Consider the following 25,834-nt stretch of genomic DNA (forward strand, 5'->3'; position numbering starts at 1 on the left):
CTCCATCATCTGTCGAATACAAAATATCTGGTCAATAGTTGATCTGTTATGCCTAAAACCACACTGATGATCCCCGATAATTTCATCTACATATGGAGTTAACCTTCTCAAAAGAATATTGGACAAAATTTTGTACGATGTCAACAAAAGTGATATTCCTCTAAAGTTACTACAGTTAGTCTTGTCCCCCTTCTTAAAGATAGGTACGATTATGGACTCCTTCCATTGATCTGGTAGAATTTCCTTTTCCCAAATAGCAAGTACAAGCTTATAAATTTCGTTAGATACTGCGATTCCACCCTCTTGTATTAATTCTGCTGGAATTTCATCAGTACCTGGAGACTTATAATTTTTCAGATTTTCTGTCGCAATTTCGACTTCAGAAAGTGTGGGTTCGGGTATATATGGCTCAGCAGTTTGTATTTCAATTTCGTCCCAATCATTCCTATTTAGCCTATGTATATTTAGTAGTTGTCCAAAATAGTTTTTCCATCTGTTCAGGATTGAATGAGCGTCTGCAAGCAAGTCACCATTCTCATCCTTGATCACATTTACCCTTGCCTGATATCCATTCTTGAATTCCTTTATGCCCTTATATAAATCTCTAATATTTTTATTTTTACTATTTTTTTTCTACCTCATTCAGATTTAAAACAGACAGATCATTCAGAGAGTTTAAACAGTGAATATTGTAACACAAACACTATATACTGTATAACAGGTTCTCAAGTGAAGCATGACCATTGCTCGTTACAATGACATTCTCACTGCAGTGAAACTCGTAGCATAGTTTGTAGAGCGATAGCTAAGATTGCATGAGATTGTAAGTTCAAATCTTCGTGGACTTACTAAAAATTTTTTTTTTTTTTTTTTTTGCCGTTTAAATGCATCTGTGAAAATATAACAGGTTTTCGTTATTTTTTTATCCTTAGAATACTTTTCGCTTTATTATATTTTTTTCATGTTAATAGAAACTTTTGACGCTAGATGGAAGTAACACTAAAGACAACAATTAGGGTCTTTCATATTAAAATGCTGTGTTAATTATTTTATTAATCCCTGCTGCTTTTCACTCTATTCCCTAAGTAACATTCAGGAAATATGTTGATGGTTAAATAATTGGCAATAATTAATTTGCAAGTTGTGCTACAGGGAATATGAGTTTTATACTAATCCAAATCCATGATCATCAGGGCGTAAACATAGTTATTGTAAACAAGAAGAAAAATCATAATTCTGATGACAAAATATATCCTGATTTCCTGGAATTATAACCACAAATTTTCACCATTTTGTAATTATCTGTAAGTAACATGAATTAACATATGCAAAATTATTTGACTATATTGCACTAAAATGAGTTGTAAAAAATAAAAGAAAGGACAAAACAAAAAAAATTCACTACAGAGATTCGAACTCGAACTGTCTGCATAGAAGTTAAGTAGCTTAACCACTGCTTCATGCCAAGCATGCATAAAGAATATGTTAATGGTTAAATAATTGACAATATTAATTTGCAAGTTGTGCTACAAGGAATATGATTATTATACTATATTATTATTATTATTATTATTATTATTATTATTATTATTATTATTATTGTATTGAAGTGAATTGAACATATAAAATATTAATTCTTCAGTACTTTTATTTGATTGCAAATAGTGAGGTGTTATCTGCAAATTTAATGGAGTCTACCACTGTGGAATAATGGTTAGTATGTCTGACCATGAAATGAGCAGGCCCAGGTTGAAATCGTGGTTGGGGCAAGTTACCTGGTTGAAGTTTTTTCCAGGATTTTTCCTCAACTCATTAGGAGCAAATGCTGAGCAACTGTCAGCACTGGACCCTGGACTCATTTTGCTTTCATTATCACCCTCATTTCACTGAGGTGGTAGATAAAATCATAGCAGTTGATAAAGCAGCATAAAATAAACCATTCAAAATTTTAATGGAGTGAGATTTCACATTAGGCAACAAGTCATTCATTATTAAACATAGCAGTGGGCCAAGTACTGACCCTTGAGGGGCTCCACACCACATCCCATGACATTTGCTGCCCAATGTAACATTTCAGACATCACAGGACAGAACAGACTTTCCAAATCTCTTGAAATTTACTTACATATATGTTAATGAACGTGTATAGAGGAATGGCTGATTGTGTGGAATGAGTGTTTTGTAATAATATAAAGATGTTTGTGTACCTCGTTTTAACTGTGACAACACTTTTTTGTTCTTTTTAGCATTCTGATTATTGTATTGTGTTCCTGTTTTGTGAAGAATTTTAGATAAGGACGCAAATAATCATAGTAGCTGACGCACCCTTTTTAAACCCCACTAACTAACTAACTATAAAGATGTGTGTTAAAGTAATTTTAGTTTAAATCTTATCTATTTCTTTAGCTTTGCTGAGAATATCTTCAAACCACTGAACACTTATTAAAAGGTACATTACTTGGTATTGTTTAGTTATTATATCTGATACATTTTAAATATGAAATTTTACTTTTGTTATTTGCAAAAGTAAAATGCAATCCTGAAATCTGTGACTGTCTTTTATTAGTGTTTCATGCATATTGAAATTTTTCAGATAAATATTACTCAAGATGAATTAAAGAGAGAACGAAAGAGAATTATTTCAGATTTGATTCATCCACTAAACACTGTACTTGATGATAGTTTGGGCTGTGCTCTCTGGTTTGCAAGTCGTGGCAAGGGATGTATGAAGCTTGAAGATGGATCTGACTTTCCATATAGTTCACCTGCAAGGGTAAATAATTTGTTGGTGTAATAAAAGTAGAATAAAAATATATTATTTTTGTCTTGTTTAGATCATGAATAAAGAAGTAAACAGTTTAAATTGGTGTATTACATTTCTTTCAATGCAATATAATAATAATAATAATAATAATAATAATAATAATAATAATAAAGGAAACTGTAAAAGAGATTATTGTAGACTACCACTTGAAAAGGGTTGATTTTTCTCTTTGCAGTGCATTTAGAAGAGAACGTGTGATAGCTTGGGTAGAGTCTGATTGAGTTTTTAAACCACAGGAACTGAGCGAAACTTTGGCATGGCATCATTTTAAGACGTATACTGTTTTCGCTGTAAGAAAAGTCCTAATGCAAACATAAGCACGTTGCTGTCATACCCGTGATTGGCTCCCAGTTGAAACACTCACATGACACAGGAAAATATAGTTCGTATTTGGAAACCACAATCTTCTATTATTTGAAAATAAAAAATTGAATTCTAGTTGTTAAATATCATGAAATATTTAACTTCACTCATATGTAAAACGATATGTAAAGAAAAGCTACTTTTATATTTTGTTATGTATTATGAACGTGGATGAATACCAACAGTAATACTGAGGTTGTCTGTTCTTGTAACAAGCTGGTGTCACTTGAGCTCATAGTTGTTCACATAAGTACATGGTACTGAAGTATGGCTTCTGCATCCTCAAGTGTCCATTGTGAAGATATAAGACTTAAAAATAATTTAATTACAGTAATTATAAAATAAATGTTTCCTAAGCGAACGAATGCATAGTAGTGAGGTTAGACCTACTTGACGAGTAACGGGAAACATTTAACATGAAAGAGAATGTACAACAGTAGGCAGGAACACGTACTGAGAATCTATGGCGCCAAACAGCGGCCAATGAAGCCTCACTTCAGTCACGTGCTATTGTTTACATTAGGATTTTTCTTACAGCGAAAAGATTATAGTTTTGCTCTCCATACTATGGACAGAGTTGGTAGAACTCTCTGTTGTGAAATTAAGGAGATATTTCTTGTGTTGTTCGGGTGATTTTACAGTGAGTGAGTAGAAATATGCTCAATTGCTTTGTTTCCAGGCGTAAATCCAGTTATATAACCCGTAAGAAAGTAAGAAATTTGTTTTACCACCCAAAGACAGGCTATTTTTCAGAAGTGTTGTAAAAATTCCACAAAAAGACAGAAAATTGTATTCTCAGTCTTATGTCTGTGATATCCCTTTGATTGTAAAAGCTGACAAATTTGTTATTAATGGTAAAGCGATAGAACTTCTACGGATGTCATACATATTTTCCCGAACTTGCCTCGATATGTTACAAGAAATGAAAGAAGAGGAAATCCACAACCATGAGGACATCAAGCTCTTCTCATAACATTGTGCAACAGTAACGCCTGTACTTCAACGGTGACAAGCCCTGATGAACTTATCACGAACAGTCATGCTTCCAATAATTGTGAAAATGTAAAAAAATGAAAATTATTTCATTAAATACAAAATTGAAGATAGCCAATAGAAATTTAACTGGGATTAAAAATTATTTTATTGCAGCCAAAGCTAAAGTAATCGTCTTAGACGAGGAAGTTATTGAAATTGAGAAACATAAAGAGGAGTGTAAAATTCCTGTAATGCCATGGTAGAGGATGCAAGAGGCATGTGTTGCAACACTGTTCTAGAAAGGTTATTGTTCAAAATAATGTCCTCAAAAGGTTGTAGGCATTGTTTGAACCACTTCCCTGAGAAGTTTACTTGATGCTCTTATTATGTAAATAGGCATACGGTGCATTACAAAACCATCTTGATAATGAAACTCACGAAAAAAAAATTGGAATCCTAATTTATGATGAGGTGAAATTACGAGAGGAAATAATATTTAATAGTGTTTCACTTAAGGTGTAAGTGTTCGTTAATTTGGGGGGTGTGACACCTGAAAGTCGGAACACCTTACTCAATCATGCATTTGTGTGCATGTATGTTCCATTGCTCTGCACCTGTTACAGTATGCTACACCTACAGACACTTTGCTTGTAATTATTCGTGTGGAACGAGTGCTGTCAGAGCGATTGGATTCACATCAGATGGGAACCAGTCAAACAAAGCCACTTGGAAATGTCTTGGCATGTCTGGAGACAAGGGAAAAGTTAATTATTCTCTTCGTAACCCAGTAGACCAAGACCTCTATTATCCAGGTGATGAAGGGGATGATCCAAATGGTTATTCGAAACAATCGGATAATCCATACCATGAAAGATGTTCATATATTTAGTGAGTAATGCTTACACTTTCGTAATTTCTTCTGTTATCTTGTATCGAACATGCTACGTAGTGGATCAGAAGTTCACTGATTTAAGTCTGGTTATTACCAGCGGACTTTTAAGGGGCAAAGAAACTCCTTGTAATGGCTGTCTGGAAGGATAGGAATAGTGGAGGTCTCGTGTTGTAGATTTACATTATACAATTTATCCTTGATTTTTTATTAAATTGAACAAACTTGTGACTCCAATATCGTATTCTGAGTTGAGCCACAGTTTCTCGTTCCCCAAACCACTCAGTTATTTGCACTTTTTTATACTTAACACAATACGATTTTTTTAAATATGTGGGAGACATTTTATACAAAAGTAATACAGTATGGCAACTCGAACAGTAGACCATATTGTGTATGAAAGTCTTGTAATAACCCTCTCTAGAAAAAATAACATGCTAATATCATAGTCTAATACATACAGTCGTGCAACTCATACGTATAAATATGCCAACATTTGATAGCTGGCGTGACAGTAGCCCTCTAGCGGCAGGCAAGTTAAAAGTGTGCAAACGACATATAACACATCAGAAAACGGGTTTTGCGTAATTTATTTTATATTTTTAAGCTATACAGTAAGTGTATATGGTTCTTATTAATTTTACTTTAGAATCCTAGAGGAATGTCCCACACAGTTAATCTGCAAGTTTCAGAAGTTGGAAATAAATGTAATTCTTTCTGCTCCTTACAACTGAATCATAGTCCTGATATATGATTCAGTGGTGTATGGTATAACTCACGAGTAGTTTATAAGTAATATATTGTAACAAACTATTGTATAATGCACTCTTATCTAAGGGGTATTTTAAAAACATTTTGCTTTCATTCGAATAGTGCTCCTGAAACTGGAGCTACCACCACTCAGTGACGAACTGTTGAACTAGTGGAAGTTTATTTCAGTTTCTCTTCTATCTGCTCTGTTCTTTGTAATAAGCTGTTTCGTGTTGCTGTCCAGAACAAGTGATACAAACCTCCTGCAATTTACATAATGAACATAATATGTAATATGTGTAATGTGACTTATGTGAATTTCTCACTGATCTTGGGGTATGTTTTGTTTTTACTGTTATAAGTAAGAAATTTGAAAAATTAAAAGAGATATTTGGAGCACTAACAGAATATAATTATTCTTGCCTTCTACTCAATGCATGGATTTGTTGATAACATTGATAATTTTTGTTGTTATTGTAGGGATGGAGTGACATTAAAATCAGTCCCGTATTTACTCGATTATATATCACGCACCTCAGTTTTGAAGGCAATGGTTATACCTAGAAAGTTTTATCTCACGAATCGAGTAAACATGTACTACAATGAAAACAAGTGATCTCTCTTACAAGGTGCTGCTTCTTGGAATGGGTGCTGATGAATTACTTGGAGGGTATAGAAGACATAGAACGGCCCTGCAACTTAAAGGGTGGACTGGATTGGAGCAGGAGCTGAAGTTGGACATGGCCAGGATATCGACCAGAAATCTTGGACGAGACAACAGAGTTGTGTCTGACCATGGTTGCCAGGGCAGACTGCCTTACTTGGACGAGTCTGTTGTGTCGTATCTCAGTTCTTTGGATCCGTGGGAGAGGTATATTGCATTGTATTCATATAAACCCGAAGATCTAGTATTCTATGACTATGCTTACCCCATCTCGCCAGTCCACCATTTCCTGTCCAACTTTCGTTGAAAAGAATTAATTTCATAACTTAAGATATTCATCATGCAATGAATGCAAGAACTAGGTAACTCAATTTTTCTTATTTTTCAGATATTGCCTATTTACTTATTTATTGCACTGAGGAATGTGCCTCGTTTTCTTTTACCTATTTGTTACATTGGAAAACAGATGTCGCTGGTATCGTTCTTGCATTACATTCTGTGCGATTTTTGCTATGCTATAACATAGATAATTAATAAACGCAAATTTCGAGTTACCTAGTTCTTGCATTCAGGTGACATTACCATCATAGCAGTATTGATACTGGTACATTAATATGGCACATGACATTTTATAATAAATTTTACAGTCGCCAATAAATCTGCTAATTTATGTAACTTTATATAAAATGAAATATTTTCTCTTGATGAATTCTCAGGTCCAATTTTAACACAGTTACTTCAGAATTGTAATTCATACTTTAAAAAATAAAATTATACATGTTATGTATTTCACAACACTGACTGGAATATTACCACTCATACTCACGTTTTATCTTAATTTGCCTTCATTCGCAAATTGTATGGTTTAAGTGAATGGCATCATTAATTTTGCACAAATTCACATGAAATTTATCCTTATAACGTAGTCATTTATATTATTCCTGGATTTGCGAAAATTAGTATGTAAAAGTAAAAGTTTTTAGATTATAAGCATATTCCTGAACTACTATTATTAAGACCTTTGTAAACGTCTTTGAAAATTCACATTTATAAAGAAGGATTTACAACTAGCGACCACTATTTTTTGAGACAGAGTGACTCGTAATTCTGTGTCTAAGACAGTAAAAATTTACAATGAAGTCAAAACGAGAAGTAGATTAGATTATTTTTCATTCTTCTATATACACTTTTAACACTAGGAAAACGTAGGAGTATATAGTTTATCTATCAGTATACTATCGTTTATATGTCTTTATTGCAAATGTAATTGAAAAATTGTAACTAGGGAAACATAGGGTTTTATAATCTTGAATTAATATTGCTTATGTAATTCGTAAATTTGTAAGTAGGAAGGTGTAGGGATTCATAATTTGCAACAGTATTTAACTGTGATCTTATTCTCCTTGTATATCTTATCACACAGATATTTGTTGATTACGCAATTGGTAAATTTGCAATTTTAAAAATGTAATTATCTAGAAATGTCAAAACATGTGATATTACAACCTATGTAATGGGGCATGTTGAAAAATATACTGTAAAAAAACACACGCACACACCCCTCCCTCCATCTCTCTCTCTCCCTCCCCTCTTGCTGTCTGCTTTTGTTTTACTGCTGACGCTGTGTCGATAGCACTCTTCTGGGGCATGAAGTCATATTGCCTGCTGTTTTTGTGGGCATTGTGTAAGATCCTGTTGATTGTTAGTTTACCTCCTAAATTTAGTAAGCTGATCGGCCTAAACTTGGAAATATTTTTACTCTCCTTCTTCCCTGGTTTTATTACAGTTATAACTGAATGCTTACATTGTTTTGGAAAAACCCCTCTTTTTATACATTCATTATACATCACTGTGATTGATATAGGAATACATTTAAATACCCTTTCCATTATCTCGCTCGTCAATCCATCTTCACCCGGTGCCTTTTTAGGGCAGAATTCATTTAATACTGCTGCAATTTCCTGTTGGGCAAAGTCTCTCTCGTCTTCAGTGTCTGTTGGTTCTGTCACCCTTGTCTTATTTTCTTATGGTATTCATTATCGGTCTCCTCATATTGTTCAGGTGCGAAGTGCCTTATTGTACTTTAAGTATTTATGGTGAACATGCCACCTGGCTTCTGAAGTGTTGTAAGGTTTATCTCTCTCCTCAGTTGTGATCAATCTAAAGTGAACTAGATACTCATGTCAAGATTTAATAAGATTATAATGATGTGTATTAGGTAGAAAAAAAGATGCCAATGCGTATAGCCGGGTGAAGTGTTAAGAGTTAGATGTAGTGTAGAAAGACGGAATTATATATAAATTTAGTTAGCAAGATTGGAATGCTGAAAGGAACGTAAGTGTGGAATGAACAGATGGTGGACAGTTAAGATCAATAAGAAGAAATTGACTGATTAGAGTTAAGTTAATAGCGGGAGTAGATGAGTTATGAGTTCAACAGCTGTTGGGATTGCATGCTATTTGTAGGTATATGTAATAGAAAGTTATGGTGAAACCCGTATACATAAGTTGTGGTACACCATAACTAATATAAATGTTGATGACAAATAAATATCTATCTATCTATCTATCTATCTATCTATCTATCTATCTATCTATCTATCTATCTATCTATCTATCTATCTATCTATCTATCTATCTATCTATCTATCTATCTATCTATCTATCTATCTATCTATCTCTATATCTATATCTATCTGTCTGTCTGTCTGTCTGTCTGTCTGTCTATCTATCTATCTATCTATATCTATCTATCTCTGTCTGTCTGTCTGTCTGTCTGTCTGTCTGTCTGTCTGTCTGTCTGTCTTCCGGAAGCAATTTTATAAACTGTGCCCCAAGGATTACTATTGCCACTCAGGTGCAAAATTCTTTCCAGGAATTTACTTTTTCCCTTTGAATCATAACTTAATAGTCTCACTTTCCTTGCGTCTATTGTCTTAAGTTCTCATTGTTAGCAGTCCTCTAATACCTAAGTCTTAAAGCATTGACTTTCTTCCTTTGAATTGTCAGATCTTGCATCCACCATGGTACTGTTTTCCTTACCATCAACCATATAATTTTCTCATGCAAACACCTCCAGAAACAGAGAGAAGTTCTGATAAATGGTATTCAAAAATCCACAGGGAACTGGCCAGTGACAAACGAGTAACTTTTAAATAAACACTTCAAGAACTTTTTTAGTTTTTGTAAAATCAGTAGATTTTGATAAATTGTAAATCTATATTTACTTTTAAATAATAGTATACGTTGAAAAGAGTATTGTAAGAGGCAAATAATATTGTAAATTGAAAATTATAGCACGTAATATTGCATAGAAAAGCATTGGAGCATGCTGATGAATTAAAAAAAAACACACACACACTCTTTATCTCTCTCTCTCTCTCTCTCACTCACGCCCCTCTATCCCCCTCCCCCTCCTCGCATTCCTCCTATCCACCTCCCCTCACTCCCCATTCCCTTCCCTCCCCCTCTTCCCATCCCCTTCTCCCCATCTCCCCCTCCCATTCTCCTTCTCTCTCTCTCTCTCTCCAGCAGGTCCAGTGTAATAACCAAGACTCTCATCGAATAATTCACTGCAATCTTTTAAAAATGATGAGATATCCGTATTAATCACATTTAGGGTACGGCCACACGAGCTACATTTGTCGCAGGTTTTCTGCTACAAATGAAGCTGCCGTAATTGTTGCAAAATGGGTGGCCACATGGGCGCTACAATTACTGCTAGTTTCTGCGTTAAATGTCACTACGTGTGGCCACATGACATGCCACACTAGCGACATTTGTAGCTAATTCTTTTGCGTTTTGCAGCACTCAGCCCTAGTGTAGTGGAAGCTTTCTTCCGAGATGGAGTATGAAGCCAAAGTCGCTTTGTGTCTGTTGTTAGTGTGCATTATTACGGTCACACACAATTGTAATGCGCATGAGAAGAAAATTTATAGCAGTGCCATAAAGTTAACTTTTATTCCTGTGTCGATTTTACAACAGGCAATATTGTTCGTCAGTAACAATCGGAAGTACGGTGTGGGTGAAGGGTTTGCTGAAAGGCTGTATGAAGACCTAATTTCTCGTGGTTCTGTAGAAGGGTCATTGGGATTGTACGACAGATTAGACATGCTCTTCCCTTTCCAATACATGAATTTCTGAAGCATCTCCAAGTAAAAAGGAGTTTTAAACATGACCCAAAACACAACTCAAAGAGGCAATCTGTTTGTAACATATTTGAGAGATGTCTTGTAAAAGAATTGTGTCTTCTTTTTTTTTTTTTTTTTTTTTACCAAATGAAGTCGCTGTGAAGGGTTTACTGGTACGCTATTGTATAGATTTTATTATTGAAGGAAACCTTTGGTCGAAAATGAAAGAAAAAAAATGTGTACTCTCAAAGAACGGTATTTTGAAAAGAGTCTAAGTAAACACATCTATCATAAAAGTTATCTTTTTCTTGGTTTTGCAGAATTCTTATTGGACGTTGCGGCAATTTAAACTTGACCCTTATATCCCAAAATACAACTCAAAGTAGAAATGTCTTTATAACACAATAATATTTATAAACAATACTGATTTGTGAGGTCTGTCCTGCAAAAGAATTGTACGTTTTTACCAAAGAAATTGCTGTGAACGGTTTGCTAGAACGCTTTTATATACATTTTATTATTGAAGAATTCTTTAGGTCGAAATTGAAAGAAGAAAAATGTATGTACTTTTTAAAGAAAGATATTTTGAAGAGAGTTAAAAAATAGGGAACTTAACCTGGACTATACATAAGCGAAGCAATATTTATTGGCACCGTATTGTTAGTAACAATATTTGTTATATATTTTGGCATTGTATTGTTATAAATCTGTCATGATAATAATTTCCCATCTAAAAGTCAATCTCCCTCTCTACTTCACTCCCTCATAAACACAAGTTAATTCTGTTGTTATGATTACATATACATACTGAGAATTTCAACCATTAAAAAAACGGGTTTTCCTTCAAATTTGAGAATGCCTTTCTCCCATTGTAGGCCTACATCTTATCCTATAGAAAACAGAGTTTACGTCCTCTTAAACATGATAGATCACGTTTTTCAGGTTATTAAATTTCGGGGGAGGGGGAAACTGAAAGGCGAATCTTAGGGTATGTTACAGTTTCATGTCTCATAAAGTTTTTTTACCAACAAAAGAAAATTTTAACGCTAAAAGATAAGCGGGGTGGTACAAATTGCGATATCTTATAGCTAATTCGAGAGACAAATTTCACTGCACTCATCAATGTCACTTGTTTTATTTTTAAATACATTAAGCCTGTATAAAATGCCAAGGTGTTGTATGCCTGGCTGCAAATTCAATTACCAGAAAGGAACTTACTGGCGATATTTACTTTCCTTCTGGTGAAGTAACAAAAAAACAGGAGTAAGATTAAGAAAATAGTATTTAAAATTAGCTCACGTGTGTATCCATACGCATTTGTAAATTTACATTGCGCTAAATTATTGTAATTCTCTACTGTAAAATGAATAACTTTGATTTGTTATTTCACTCTTTTTAAAGTCTTAATCTGTGTGTCCTTTACATGACATTTGATTTTCGCTTTCTATCTCATTCCTAAAAAATTAAAGCATAAACATTCATTTTACACGGTTGTTTGTACTTTTATTACAATTCTTTGTTTTCTTTTGCATGATATTTATTCTTTATTTATTGTCAGTTAGTAGATAAAAGTCTTTTGACATGTATATTCTTTGACTCACTGAATCTCCTCTGGGAATTAGTAAAGCGGAAATAAATATTAATATAAATTTAAAGTTTAAAAAATATGGATTTCATAATAAGAAATTCCCAGTAACTAACAACAATGTTAATTCGTTTAGGCTGGAAAATTATTGGTCACGAATAGACCTCATGTCAGAAGGCGCCAAACTTGCTACACTTACTGCTCCGTGTGGCCGCTTCCATTTAACTCAATGCTGCCTATAATTCCAGCTACATTTGTCACAGAAAACTTGCTACAAATGTAGCTCGTGTGGCCGTACCCTTACTCTAGTGATGCAGATACCCAAAGGTTGAAACCTAGAAGGTTAGTAGTTTTAACACTTTTAACTTTTTTAACTATGGAAAGTTTTAAAGTTTTAATCCAGTGTTAAAGTGAACATAAGAAACAACAGAATTTGTCTTCTGAGTTCCAAAGATCTGCTCTTAGGCTAATTACATGTGTGTGTTTTTATTAATTATTATTAATTTATTACACATTTGTTTCCATTAATTAATAATTTATTACACATGTTCCATTACAGATGTAATATTACATGTTCTGGTTTTCATTTAACTATACATTTCCCAATTTTTGTAGCTGTGTCAAGCCTAGTTGCTAAACAAAACTGAATATTCTGATATCATATAATTGTAAACTAATAACATTATTTATAGTATGTACAGAAAAACTTGTCACTGTTTTGTACTTGAAAAGTTCTCACTTCGTTTCCAGCTTGGTTTACATGTGATTGTTTCTGTGGGAATGGATCTCACCCCTAATAGCAGGCATGTCAAAGTCGCACCTGGGCACTGAGTTGTGTGGAGGGTACACAACTGTTCTCAATTAATCTTTTACTTCCTAAATTTCTTCTTCATATCTACATTGATGAAAACAGGTTTTATGTCAGGTACGAAAATGTGTAGACTATTTTTCAAATGAATATCACTTAAATTTCCCCTTTGTTTTGTTTTTTTTTTTTTAACAGAAAATGTCCATCTGTGAATGGACAGTATCCCAAAGTCATTATATACCATCACTTTTTTGTCTATGTCGTATTTATTGATTTTTTTTGCAAGGTTTTGGTTTGGTGATTTTAACCTCAAAGCAACACACATTAAAACACAGAAAATGAACTCAGTTTATTAGAATACTAAAATTAACATGAACAGAATTTATTTTGTTTTAAATACATGTTGCTGATTATGCAGTTTGTGTCTGCTATTTTGGATTGCTCCTTTCAAAGCTTGCGGGTTTTTGCACATACAATATTAATCAATATCGCATATGTTTAGTTGGAAATCGATAGTTGGAATAACATAATGAATAGCAATACTTTAATGTATGTCATTAAGGTACAGTTACGTCACATGTAATGAGCATATTATAGTATGGTCGAGCAAAAATAAATAAATAATTTTATCTTTGTTAATAAATAGTCGATGAGACCTATTCGTACTGTATATCAGTATCAGTGTATTAATTTCCATCGCAACCATAGTAAATAGGTATTTAAGTAGGTACCGAAGTTGTAAAAATGAAACATTAAAATTTTTAGGAGATGCATAAAATAAATAAATGTTTTATACTGAAAAAACTATTCTCTCAAACACGTAACAAATCAATTTTTCCATCGGCTACCACGTGTTTATAGTCATATTTATGTTTTAGATAGTGGCAAAGCTTCAGGGTAGGCAGGGTAAGCTAAGCTTTCCCAAACATTTTCGAAGAAGGACAAGATCAATTCTGCAGTGCTCGGGAAAAGTGACATAAGTCAGTTTCCACAAACCTTTTTTTTATAATTTATTGACAACTTACACTGGTTTATGTCGATTTGATTTTTTTCTGTATGAATTATTGTAATGGGAGGAATACTTATGTATTTTTTTTCCAAGCGAGCAGATGTTCCGTAAGTTGTCAATAAATTATCAAAAAAAGTTTGTGGAAACTGACTTGTGTCACTTTTCCTGAGCACTGCAGAATTTAGAATTTAGTTAATAAAAAACAGGAGCATTTCCGCGTTTCGTTTTCCTTTTAGCGATGTAAAGCATGGCCTAGATCAGTGTTCTGCAGCCTTTTTCTATTCACAGCACACCTTACGCGGGCCTAGACTCAACACGGCACATCAAAATTTTAAGCCCCTCAAAAACATATGTGACTCTCTTAATATAATTACTTAATCTAATCAAATTTATCATCATCATCATCATCATCATCATCATAAAACAGAAATAGACTCTTGCATTTGTGAACTATTTATGATAAATCCTAATATACCTTTGGGTGAAATAGAGTTCCCCTATGCTGGATATACAATAATAATAATAATAATAATAATAATTTATGAACTTCACTGTAGAAAATACACATGTCTATTATTAATATTAAAGTAAATAACTCTACTCATCCTTTCAATGTGATACTTGGGTCTGCTCAGCTGCACACAGCTGGCTGATCTGTGGCGGAATCGTTGACAGTGCAAGCCTCATTTCTTCATCAATGGATTTGACTCTCTTCTTCTTTGATGTTTTAATTTCAGTTAACGTCAAGAAGCCCACTTCACACATATATGTAGTTGAAATGAGCAATAACATATTAACTGTCATCTCAGAGATAACCGGGTAGTCACCTTATTGACAACCAAAGGCACTTGGAGAAGTTGTAATGTCAGTGTTCTGTCTGCAGATGATTTGAATCCACAATGAATGGATCACGAACCCAGTCGAAATCTTGAACACACTCTCCAAAATAATTCTTTAACTTCTGCTGCAAGATTACTAAATGTTCTTTAATTAAGTCCATCAACACTTTATTACCGTCAGCAAGGGGCCATACAGTTGGGAACATCTCAAACCACCGATTTTAAATAATCTGTATCCGTAAATTCAGTTTATTCACAAATCCTTGAATCTCATCCGTACTAGTCAGAATATTTTCGTTCCTGCCTTGCATTTCTCTGTTAAGCTCATTCAAATGTACGAAAATATCGAAAAGATATGCCAACTTAGATACCCATTCATCATCTGCAAATAATTCTGCGTATTCATGCCCTCAATAGTAAAAAATTCAAGTATGGTACCTCCTCTTTAAGTTCAAACATTCATGCTAACAGTTTACCTCGTGATAACCATCGTACTTCTGTATGTAGCAGGAGTGTAATGTGACCTGATCCAGTTCCTGACACAAAACGGGGAAAAAAAAGCCTTGTATTTAGGGACCACGATTTGATGAAGTTCACGACTTCTACTACTTCGTCCATCACAATTTTCAGAGGAGATGGCAAAGACTTAGCAACAATGGCTTCACCGTGAATGAGACTTGTCGCTCCATATATTAAGATTTACTTCACGTACTTAGCCACGAATTCTTTCACTGGCCTGTCATAGAAGCAGCTCTGTCTGTACAAACACTAATGCAATCCTCCCATGTTAATTCATTATGGACCACATATTCATTAGTTGTACGAAATATTTCTTCACCGGTAGCTTGCTCTGGCAGTTCTTTGCAAAAAAATTAATTACTTGCAATTACATCCCCATCGATGTACCGAATGTGGGAAAGAAGGTGTGCATGACCGCCAGTATTGGTGGACTCGTCGATCTGAAGTGACAACTTGTGACTGCTCTTTATTTTTTCCTTCATAATGTCTTCGATGTCACTGGACGAGTCACTAACTCGGTGGGTATGTAGGTTTGACGAGATACCGAATGGCCTATATGCAAAAATATATTTATGGAAACAATTTAATTTAAATTAATTTTATCAATTTCTTACAATAATAGATAAAAGTTGGAGTCACATCGCTGTGCAGCACACTGGCCTAGGTCACCATGTCAAGCTCCTCTACTGGTTTTAGATCACAACCAGGACTAGGGTTTATATGTGAATACATATTTTCTTGACCTGTTGCAATTAAAATTTTATAATATACATTTACAAGTAATTATATATAAAACATATTCTATACTCCATATCAGGCTAGGGTGACCAGATTCATATCGATAAAAAAGAGGACACAAAGCTTCAAAAAGGAGGACATTGCTCGAAAAAAGAGGACAGAAAATATGTACTTAGATTTAGGCTTGGGTCTATATTATACTTCAAATTACGTCAATATCCATTTTATTAGAAAATAATTACGAAAAAGCTTAATAATTATTTTACAGTTAGCCACATACGAAAGACAAGGGAATTATATTTATTAAAGAGAACAGAAAATATCTATTTAAATTTATATTCGTACCTCAATCTCTCAATTTACTAGCTACTGTGAGCAACGACCATAACAAGGAGGACCAAAGGGAGTCATGGCCGTTGCAAACAGTATATTCCAATGATGCTGCTGCCACCTACTGCCATTACTTGAAAAAGGCGTCAAATCAGATAATTTCAAAATATCAGGCATACGATTATGATATGATATATTTATTTGTCAGTCAACTTTACAATTCACAGTTATAGTGGACCTTCACATTTCTGCTTTTCGATCCACCATCCTTTAATACATACAACCCTTTTCTATTAATATATTCATTGCCGAGTATCTCTTGATTACTTTCTAATGTTCTGTTTTAACTGAATTGCTATATGTGCTTCCCTCTCTATCCTCTTCTATTCTCTCTCATACCTAGATTGTCTCCCTTCCATTTCTCGCTTACCTGTTAAATACTGCGTATTCCTTCCTAAATAATTTTCATTACCAGTATTTAATTATTTTCTTCTCTACTCTCAAATCTACGTACTCTTAATCATTATTTTCCAGCTACTTCTCCTACATTAATTGTTGACTTTTCCCTTTTCTTTATTTTACAACACATCATTTTTTATTCATTGTTTGTTAGTCTATCTTATTACAATCTTACACTGTCTTCTTACATTCTTACACTTAACACTTTCTTCTCTGTTCCTATTCTACCACTTTTGCCACCTCTAACTTTCTTGCACTCACTTTCTAGCACTCTTCTTCGCTAATCATCTCTTCAAAGCCCTATCCATTCTGTCCTGGTAGTCGCTTTGTTCTTATCATGTCTTGTCTTGCATTTCCTCCACCAGTCTTGTCTATGCTCCTGACCTCAGACACTTCCAGCTGTTTCCCTAATCCTTCGTCCGCAGTATTTTGTATCTGCCTCACGTTATGTTTTCCTCCTTGGTTTATTCTGGTCAGCTGTTTCATACTCGAAGTGGGCGTCAGATACCAACATTGTGCAGCTCTTGTTTCGTTGGTATTCAAGTTTTGTGTCGTTTGCATTTTTTCTTTCTTCCTAGCGTGCTGCCTTGATGTACGCATATTTTCACAGTCATTGAACCTTCATTTCACTGCACCTCGATTCACTTGGCTTTGCTCGATTTCAGTCCAAAACTCTGGTTTGTCACAATTCTTTTCACAGTATTCGAGAATGTAAACTTTATCATTAATTTTCAATTTATCCTCCATCATTATCGCAAAATGTCCTTTACTTCTCGCTGTTTTCAGATATGGTAACAATTTTCTTCTTCTTCTTCTTACTTCGTAACTAAGATCATTTACAAAGCGCAATTTTGTTCCCCTCGCATTTTTCACTCTGTTCATAATCATTTCTTTTGTCCTTAAATTTTGCAATTTCAGCAAGATTGGCCGAAATTTTCCCTTCCCCACTCTATAAACTTCTTCTATATGTACTTCGAAAATCTCCCAACACACTCTCCGACTGCATTGTAAGTTTCATCTCCATACTCTTTTTCGTTCTCATTTATACCGAAAATTATCACATTCTTCTTCCTCTGGCTATCTTCAAAATCACTAATCTTCTTTTCCAACTGGCTATTTAACTGTTGTAGCTCTTCAATTCATTTGTTGTTTTTCTCCGTGTTTGTCTTCAAATTTGTGATTGTCTGACTGAAATCCTGTAACTGTAGTTTTATTTTTATGAATCCTAACTTCATTTCTTCCTTAATTAATTCTTCCATTATTAATATTATCACTATGACTGCTCCAATCGCCCATTTTAGTTCTTTCTTCTTCCCATGCTACCATCTTTTCTCTTCTGTAACTCTTCTTATGCTGAAGCTTCCAATTCTTGATCTATACACATATAAATCCACACCCATTTTACTTTCGTCTACTGCAGTTCCTGTTGCCCGACGACTCTTTTTACTTTAGCTTAGAGCATCGCTCTCTTTATGTTGTTTCTGCAATTCCTCACATGACATTACGACCACTCGGCTTCAAATCTAGTTGCTGACGATATCAGGCATACAAGGAAGACATGTCCGGACAAAAGAGGACGTCTGGTCATCCTAATATCAGGCCCTACTTATGAATGTAATGCAGGTTTTGCATATTATTTGAGGAAAACTCTCTTATGTCTACAAATTCCAACATTTTATTTTAATTTTATAGTTTCGAAACACTTGTCACATACTATTTAAAATTAACTGTACTACAATCAGAAATTGAAAGATTTTGTTTCCTCCATGAGATGTGAAAAGCAGACTTTGCTTGTATTTTAATTATTGCTCAGAAAATACCTCAATAATTTTAATGTCAAACTTCATTATTTTCATGTTATATTCTATGGCTTGTCATGTTTACACAAACTCTTCATTTTTTTTGTATGATTTGATAGCATGACAATCATTCATGATGGTCAGTTAAAGTACAGACTTTATTTGCATTATTTGGGTTATTTTTATAACATTCTTAGTCAATATTTTTATAATGTTCAGTCCACATGTCAGTGCTTACTGAACATGCGCAGTATGTTATAACTGGAATTGGAAAATTCAGGTGGCCCAAATTTTGTTTTTGAGTCTACATATTTAACCATGTTAGTACCTATAAATCCTAGTTTTGGATTTATTATATTATATTATATTTACCTACTTACTTATGGCTTTAAAGGAACCCAGAGGTTCATTGCCGCCCTCACATAAGCCAGCCATCAGTCCCTATTCTGAGCAAGATTAATTCAGCCTCTTATCATATCCCACCTCCCTCAAATCCATTTTAATATCCTCCCATCTATGTTTCGGCCTTCCCAAAGGTCTTTTTCACTCCAGCCTCCCAACTAACACTCTATATGCATTTCTGGATTCGCCCATATGTGCTACATGCCCTGCCCATCTTAAACGTCTGGATTTAATGTTCCTAATTATGTTAGGTGAAGATTACTATGTGTGCAGTTATGTGTTGTGTAACCTTCTCCATTCTCCTGTAACTTCATCCCTCTTAGCTCCAAATATTTTCCTAAGAACTTTATTCTCAAACACTCTTAATCTCTCTTCCTCTTTCAAAGTGAGAGTCCAAGTTTCACAACCATACACAGCAACCGGTAATATAACTGTTTTATAAATTCTAACTTTCTAACTTTTATAAATTCTGGCTTTGTTGACAGCAGACTGGATGTCAAAAGCTTCTCACAACCGAATAATAACAGGCATTTCCCATATTTATTCTGCGTTTAATTTCCTTCCGAGTATCATTTATATTTGTTATTGTTGCTCCAAGATATTTGAATTTTTCCACCTCTTCAAAGGATAAATTTCCAATTTTTATATTTCCATTTCGTACAATATTCTGGTAACGAGACATAATCATATACTTAGTCTTTTCGGGATTTACTTCCAAACCTATGCTTTACTTGCTTCAAGTACAATTTAAATTATGGTTTATTTAATGATGCTCGCAACTGCCAAGGTTATATTAGCATCACCGGTGTGCTGGAATTTTGTCCTGCAGGAGTTCTTTTACATACCAGTAAATCTACTAACATGAGCCTGTCGCAATTAAGCACACTTAAATGCCATCGACCTGGGCTGGGATCGAACCCGCAACATCGAGCACAGAAGCCCAGTGCTATACCGACTGCGCTACTCATTATATTATATTATATTATATTATATTATATTATATTATATTATATTATATTATATCTACTTGCAGTATTTGATTGCACAGCAAAAACTTCTTTTATCAAAATTTTCGTATAGAACAGCTTTTCCCAGCCAGGATCAAAATTATTTAATTGCGCCTCATGCGCAAGCCACTGCTGTACATGGAGTAGTTACTTCAGTATCAGACCAAGAAGTGCGCTGAAGGCCACATCCTTGTTGCTCTTAATCTTTTTTAAGATATTGTATTACTCAAGACATTGCAGTAGTTCATAGCAAAGATGCTAGATTTGGAAGTTAAAAGGTTTCAAGGTACTACGGATAATGATTAGAATCCTAATGACTACCCACTTTTTATTTATTTATTTATTTCCTATTTAAGGTTTACTCTTTAGTGATATGTTAATTACGTATTTAGTCATTCATTTCAGAAATATAACAATCATAATGATGATAATAATTACATAATAATATACCATTAACTTACTGTAACACATAGTCCTAATTCCGTCATATTTTGCTCCATAAAGCATGCGATTTAATACTTTGATCTATGGATTTCGTGAAAAGAGTAGACACCATACATTTATAAGAGTGCAGTAGTACAGTACACAGCTAATATTAAAGTTTGGATTAACAATTAGCTTGTAGGATGACAGTTAAAATCACTATAACCTATTGCTATACACACATACATTATATATATATATATATATATATATATATGCCTGGTCGACGCCTTGGTTAGCTTATATGATAATTAATATCCAACTTCGCAACATAACAGCCTTGGTTGTGTGCACAATGTTGTTACTGTGGGCCGCAGCATTATTTGTAGAATTACGACTGCAGAACAGGATCGGGACCTCATCATGGAAGCAGAACAAAATCCTTTTCAATCTGCAACCAAGTTGAGAGTGCAGTCAAATTTCCCTACTTCATCTAGAATGGCTTGGTGTAATCAGAAAGAAGTCTTACACTTGACCTCAAATTACTATAAACTCTTTAGACTCGTTTTTTCAGAAGAAAATGTGAATTGCAATTGGAAATAGTCCATTGGCTTGTTGAAATACAATATGATACTCTATACATGGCAACGATGAACAGAAGTGGTCACGTGTCAATCTTGTGTTAGGGTGGATGTCTAGTTATGCTATGGGATGTTGAACATCTTATGACAAATTGATACGTTGCCATATTAGACTCCAGTATGATTCCATCGATGAAGGCTGTGTTCAACACAGGACAGCAATCTTTTTGTTCACACATCCAGTGGTGTTCAGACCTGGTTAGCAGGAAGACATATTGATGTCGTGTTCTGACCCCCATGTTCACCAGATCTTAACATCACTGAGAATGTTTGGGCAGAGGTTGAAATGTCCATGCACGAGAATTGACCATGTGCTTGTCCATCAGGCCTGGGAGAGCCTGCATACTGCAGCCAACTGGTCCAGTCCACGAAGAGAAGGCTGGAAGCTGTGATTGAAACGAAAGGCTCTTACATGTGGTGTTAGGTTTTATGCTTTTTGTTGTTTGTTGTTATCTGCCTCAAGACACAATATTTTACTTACTTATTTCCTTCTGTGTTTAACATAATCCTACGAAAGCCTCAAACTAATTAAAACACGATCATATTTCCCGTTTTTTTTTTTTTAGTAAAGAAACTTAAAAAAAGGAGCTACTGAGACTCCAACACTTCACACATCAGTCTTCTAATCACTTGCGCCACGAGAACAAATCTAAATTGCTTCTCATTAGAAATATATTACGTATACTGGTAAGGCAAGAAGCAGGGTACTAGTGTGAAGCATGCTTGTCTAGCTGAAGTATTCTAATTAGAAGATAGAATTTGTTTGATCGGCAAGTTTTTCTGTCATAAACTGTACTTATTATTTACAATATTTTTGTCTATTTACTCTCTCTAATCAATTGTGCTTACAAATTTCCTCGTACTAGACTTCTTGATATATTCAGTAACTAATTTGCTTCTATTGTAATGTAAGTCGTAATATACTATTGTTATTTGTTTTATAGCCTATGCAATTAAAAAAAAAAGATGTTATTTACACTGTACGATTCACAATATGTCTGTTAAAAATATTTTCAACTTCAGTTCTGTTTACAAATGTATTAAAGACTTTGATATATTTAATAGCTAATTTTTTCCTACTGAGTGACCATTCATTATCTCGCAGCCTTGTATTAGATGATCTATTGTTTGTCAGATCTTGCCACGCCCTATTATTATAGATGTAAAATTTGATGACACAGGCATCTTCACTGCAACTCTATTGGATGCTTTCGGGAAAAATCTCTTAGTGTCCATTCCTTTGAAAATAGTCACACATTTCTTTTTGCTTTCTTCTCTTAGAGAATTTGTAATGTCACATCTTGAGATCTCCTTGGAACATTCCAACTTTTCTTTTTGGCTTGCTTCTTTTGCGAGATTGTCAGCAAGTTCGTTGCACAGCTGATATGAAAGCTCTAGTTTCCAATTTTCAGTCCGATTTGTTCGAGCAGCAGAGTGTGGTATTTTGGTGTATTCAGAGAGCCTAATGTTACATATATGGCTACAGATCTTTGTTTTGAAATTCTTTCATACCTCCAATTTTTTCTAGTGCCTTTAGAATTGTTAGTTTCTCTTTGGTTATTATTGCGGCTTTTGTTTAATTTATATTGTAGCTGGTACAATGCAGACAGCTTCACCTGAACCTACACCATTGTCGGACTTGCTTCCATCTGTGTAAACTTCTATTGCATATGTGTTATTGCTATTTACTTTTCTTTATCTGGAATGTCTGCTGGTTGAAGCTAGTTATTGAACTCTAAATTTGTGCATAAATTTTCTTTTCGAATGTTGTATCCTTTTGCCATCCCAATTTGATGATTATTGGTTTCATTCCTGTTATGATGTAGCATGCTTCACTTGTAGTTCGTCGAAATGCTTTTTCAATTTTGACATGGATATGTCTTTAAAATCAGACCAACACATGGGGTAAAATGGTAATGTAGTGTTTGCAAGGTGATCCATTCTGACCGACACTTTAACTTTGTGATAGAAATAAATGTGATCAATAAAATTGTGCATTCATTTGTTCGCACGTACATCATATAACAGAAAATTATACATATATCGTAAGTTGAGAAATTAAAACTAGACCTATGTGTGAAAACTGGTAATGTACTGTAAAGTGGGGTAAACTTCACCATAAAACAAAAGAAATTGAACCATATCAGCCCTGATGGTGTCTCAAAATAAAAAAAAAAGTGCTTGAGAAATGGAGAAAAAATAATAAACTTCAAAAATATGTTCAATACATCTGAATTAAATTCTTTTTTATGGTTAAGTTTACTCCAGATTACGATTTGGAAAATAATTCATTTCAGAGGAAATAGGGAGGGAGTATGCCATGTGACATACCCTATAAATCTTAACTTCTCAAGCAGAATTGAAATGATGTCCCCGCTTGTGTTTATGTTTACAGTTCTGAAGTTGGATACAGGCCTAGTAGCTATGTGCTTTAAATTATGTGACTGTAACATAGATCTTCATTCCAACAAATGTTTTTATTTTTTAACTAGCAGAATATGTTGTCATCTTGGCACCTGGTGAGATTATTTTTAAAACTAATATGGTAAATGATAGAAGTAGAATCAGTGACATCTGTTCCAATAAAAATTCAACATCAGACAAAATTAACATTCATATATTTATCTATCTGGGAAAATGGAAATTATGTATATTAGTAAAAACTTCTGTCTTAATACTGGCGAATATAATATATCATTCATTAAATATTGTTAGAAGAAGAAGAAGAAGAAGAAGAAGAAGAAGAAGAAGAAGAAGAAGAAGAAGAAGGAGGAGGAGGAGGAGGAGGACATCTTTGCTATGAAGAGTCAGAACCCATAATAATATGTGAAATACCCCTTTTAATAGCTCGTGTTTGTTTTAGGTGCTACCCGATACCAGCTTTTCCTCCAGGTGTAGGAGATAAACTGCTTCTTCGATTAGTTGCATGGAAACTTGGTCTGCATTATGCTGCAGGATTACCAAAGCGTGCATTCCAGTTTGGATCTCGTATTGCCAACAGCAAAGAGAAAGCCAGTGATATATCTGATAAATTGTAGTGATGCATAGGAGACATAACTCAAACTTTTGTCAAGCGAAGGAACAAGCTATTTATCTTTCAATTTACATAGAATATCTTTATTCATTTGTAAAATATATTTATTTCTTGTTCTAAATATATTTATTTTGGTTAATGTAACAAAAGTATTCCTATTTCACTGATTTCATTTGCTTCTCTTCCCAAAAGTTGAGAAACTATGAGAATACAATTTTTTAACGCCTTGCCTCCTAATGACAAATGTGTTGTTCCTTCCCGTTTTGAAAAAGTTGTCTTAAAGTGGTTAACTGACGAGGCTTTTTATACTGTTGACGAGTTCTTTAATGTGGTGGTGAATGATCTTGTTTTTAATTTGTAATGTTTTCTTTCAATGAAGCCTATTGTAATTTTAATTATTTAATGACTAATAAATATTATTATTATTATTATTATTATTATTATTATTATTATTATTATTATTATTATTATCATCAGGCAGTACATCTCACTTGACGATATGAGTCAGAGGAAGAACAATCAGAAGTCTGATTAGTATAATATGTAGCTATATCTCCTGGCCTAGATGCCTCATAAGTAGTACCTAGCTGGTATCACTTGTGAGGTTCAGACTGGTCTTCGGACAGTTGACTAAACAACAATGAAAGAATTTTGTAGTGTAAATTATATCTCTTTCCAAAATATTTTATGTAATTTCTAAGGTATCTTCTTTTGTGTTGTTTTGTAATCTAATTTTGTATTTCATATATATTGAAACCTGGTTGAGTAGAAGAGAAGGCCTCATGGCCTTAACTCTGCCAGGCAAAATAAAACTACTACTACTACTACTACTACTACTACTACTACATATTGTTCCTACCGTATGTTAATAAAGTCATAAATATAAATTACTAAGCCACTGTTTGTGTAAAATGCAATTACTAGTGATGAGAAATACTTGTATTGAAGCTGCATATCTTAATAAAACCTAGTAATTAGTGATTTACGCATGTTGTTTGTGCATATATAGATGTCGAGAGCATATATGACATACGTGCAGCCATGGATAAACGACAGGCTACTGTACTAGTTTTATTGGACTAAAGCAAAGCCTTTGATTCTGTTGACTTCGATCTACTATTGACTAAACTACAAACGCTACATCTTTCTGTTAGTGCTATCACCTGGATGTACTCCTACCTTACTGGCTGCCAGCAGCATGTCATATCTAATAACCGTTTCTCATCCTGGCGTACTGTAGACACAGGAGTTCCTCAGGGATCAGTATTAGGCCCCTTGCTCTTCTCTATTTATATAAATGGAAATTCTAAATCATTTAAGCAATGCAGATATCAAATGTATGCAGACGACGTTCAATTGTATATTTCAGCCCCTCCTGATGCACTAAATGATAGCATTAATAGTCTTAATGAAGATCTTGATTCCATCTCTTCCTGGTCTCAACAATTTGGGCTTAACCTAAACGCATATAAATCACAGGCTATTCTGTTCGCAAACCGGTCCTGATGTCAACGACCTGAATATTCCACCTGTGAAACTGAATGAAACAATCATCCCGTTTGGCTGTACCGTAAAAAATCTCGGAGTGCATTTCGAATCTAATCTCAATTGGGATATGCATATTAAATATACATGTAAGAAGGCATT

The 25,834-nt window shown here is 34.1% G+C and overlaps 1 protein-coding gene across 6 annotated transcripts in view; it reads left to right on the forward strand.

The window, feature by feature from the left end:
* The window catches only part of LOC138707379 (asparagine synthetase domain-containing protein CG17486), a 44,068-nt gene extending 19,447 nt beyond the window's left edge, over positions 1 to 24,621 (forward strand). For 3 of the 6 annotated variants that reach the window (XM_069836707.1, XM_069836708.1, XM_069836706.1), the window contains 3 exons: positions 2,594 to 2,773; positions 6,431 to 6,672; positions 24,017 to 24,621. In XM_069836707.1, coding sequence (XP_069692808.1) covers positions 2,594 to 2,773; positions 6,431 to 6,672; positions 24,017 to 24,191 — 597 coding nt within the window. In that variant the 3' untranslated portion in view covers positions 24,192 to 24,621. Of the gene's footprint in view, positions 1 to 2,593; positions 2,774 to 6,430; positions 6,673 to 12,315; positions 12,522 to 12,929; positions 13,105 to 24,016 lie in introns of all 6 variants that reach the window. The other 3 variants (XR_011334216.1, XR_011334217.1, XM_069836709.1) reach the window with 3 other exon arrangements.
* The last annotated feature ends 1,213 nt before the right edge of the window (positions 24,622 to 25,834 follow it).

Source organism: Periplaneta americana, chromosome 10 (assembly GCF_040183065.1).
Source record: "Periplaneta americana isolate PAMFEO1 chromosome 10, P.americana_PAMFEO1_priV1, whole genome shotgun sequence".
NCBI classification, from domain to species: domain Eukaryota; kingdom Metazoa; phylum Arthropoda; class Insecta; order Blattodea; family Blattidae; genus Periplaneta; species Periplaneta americana.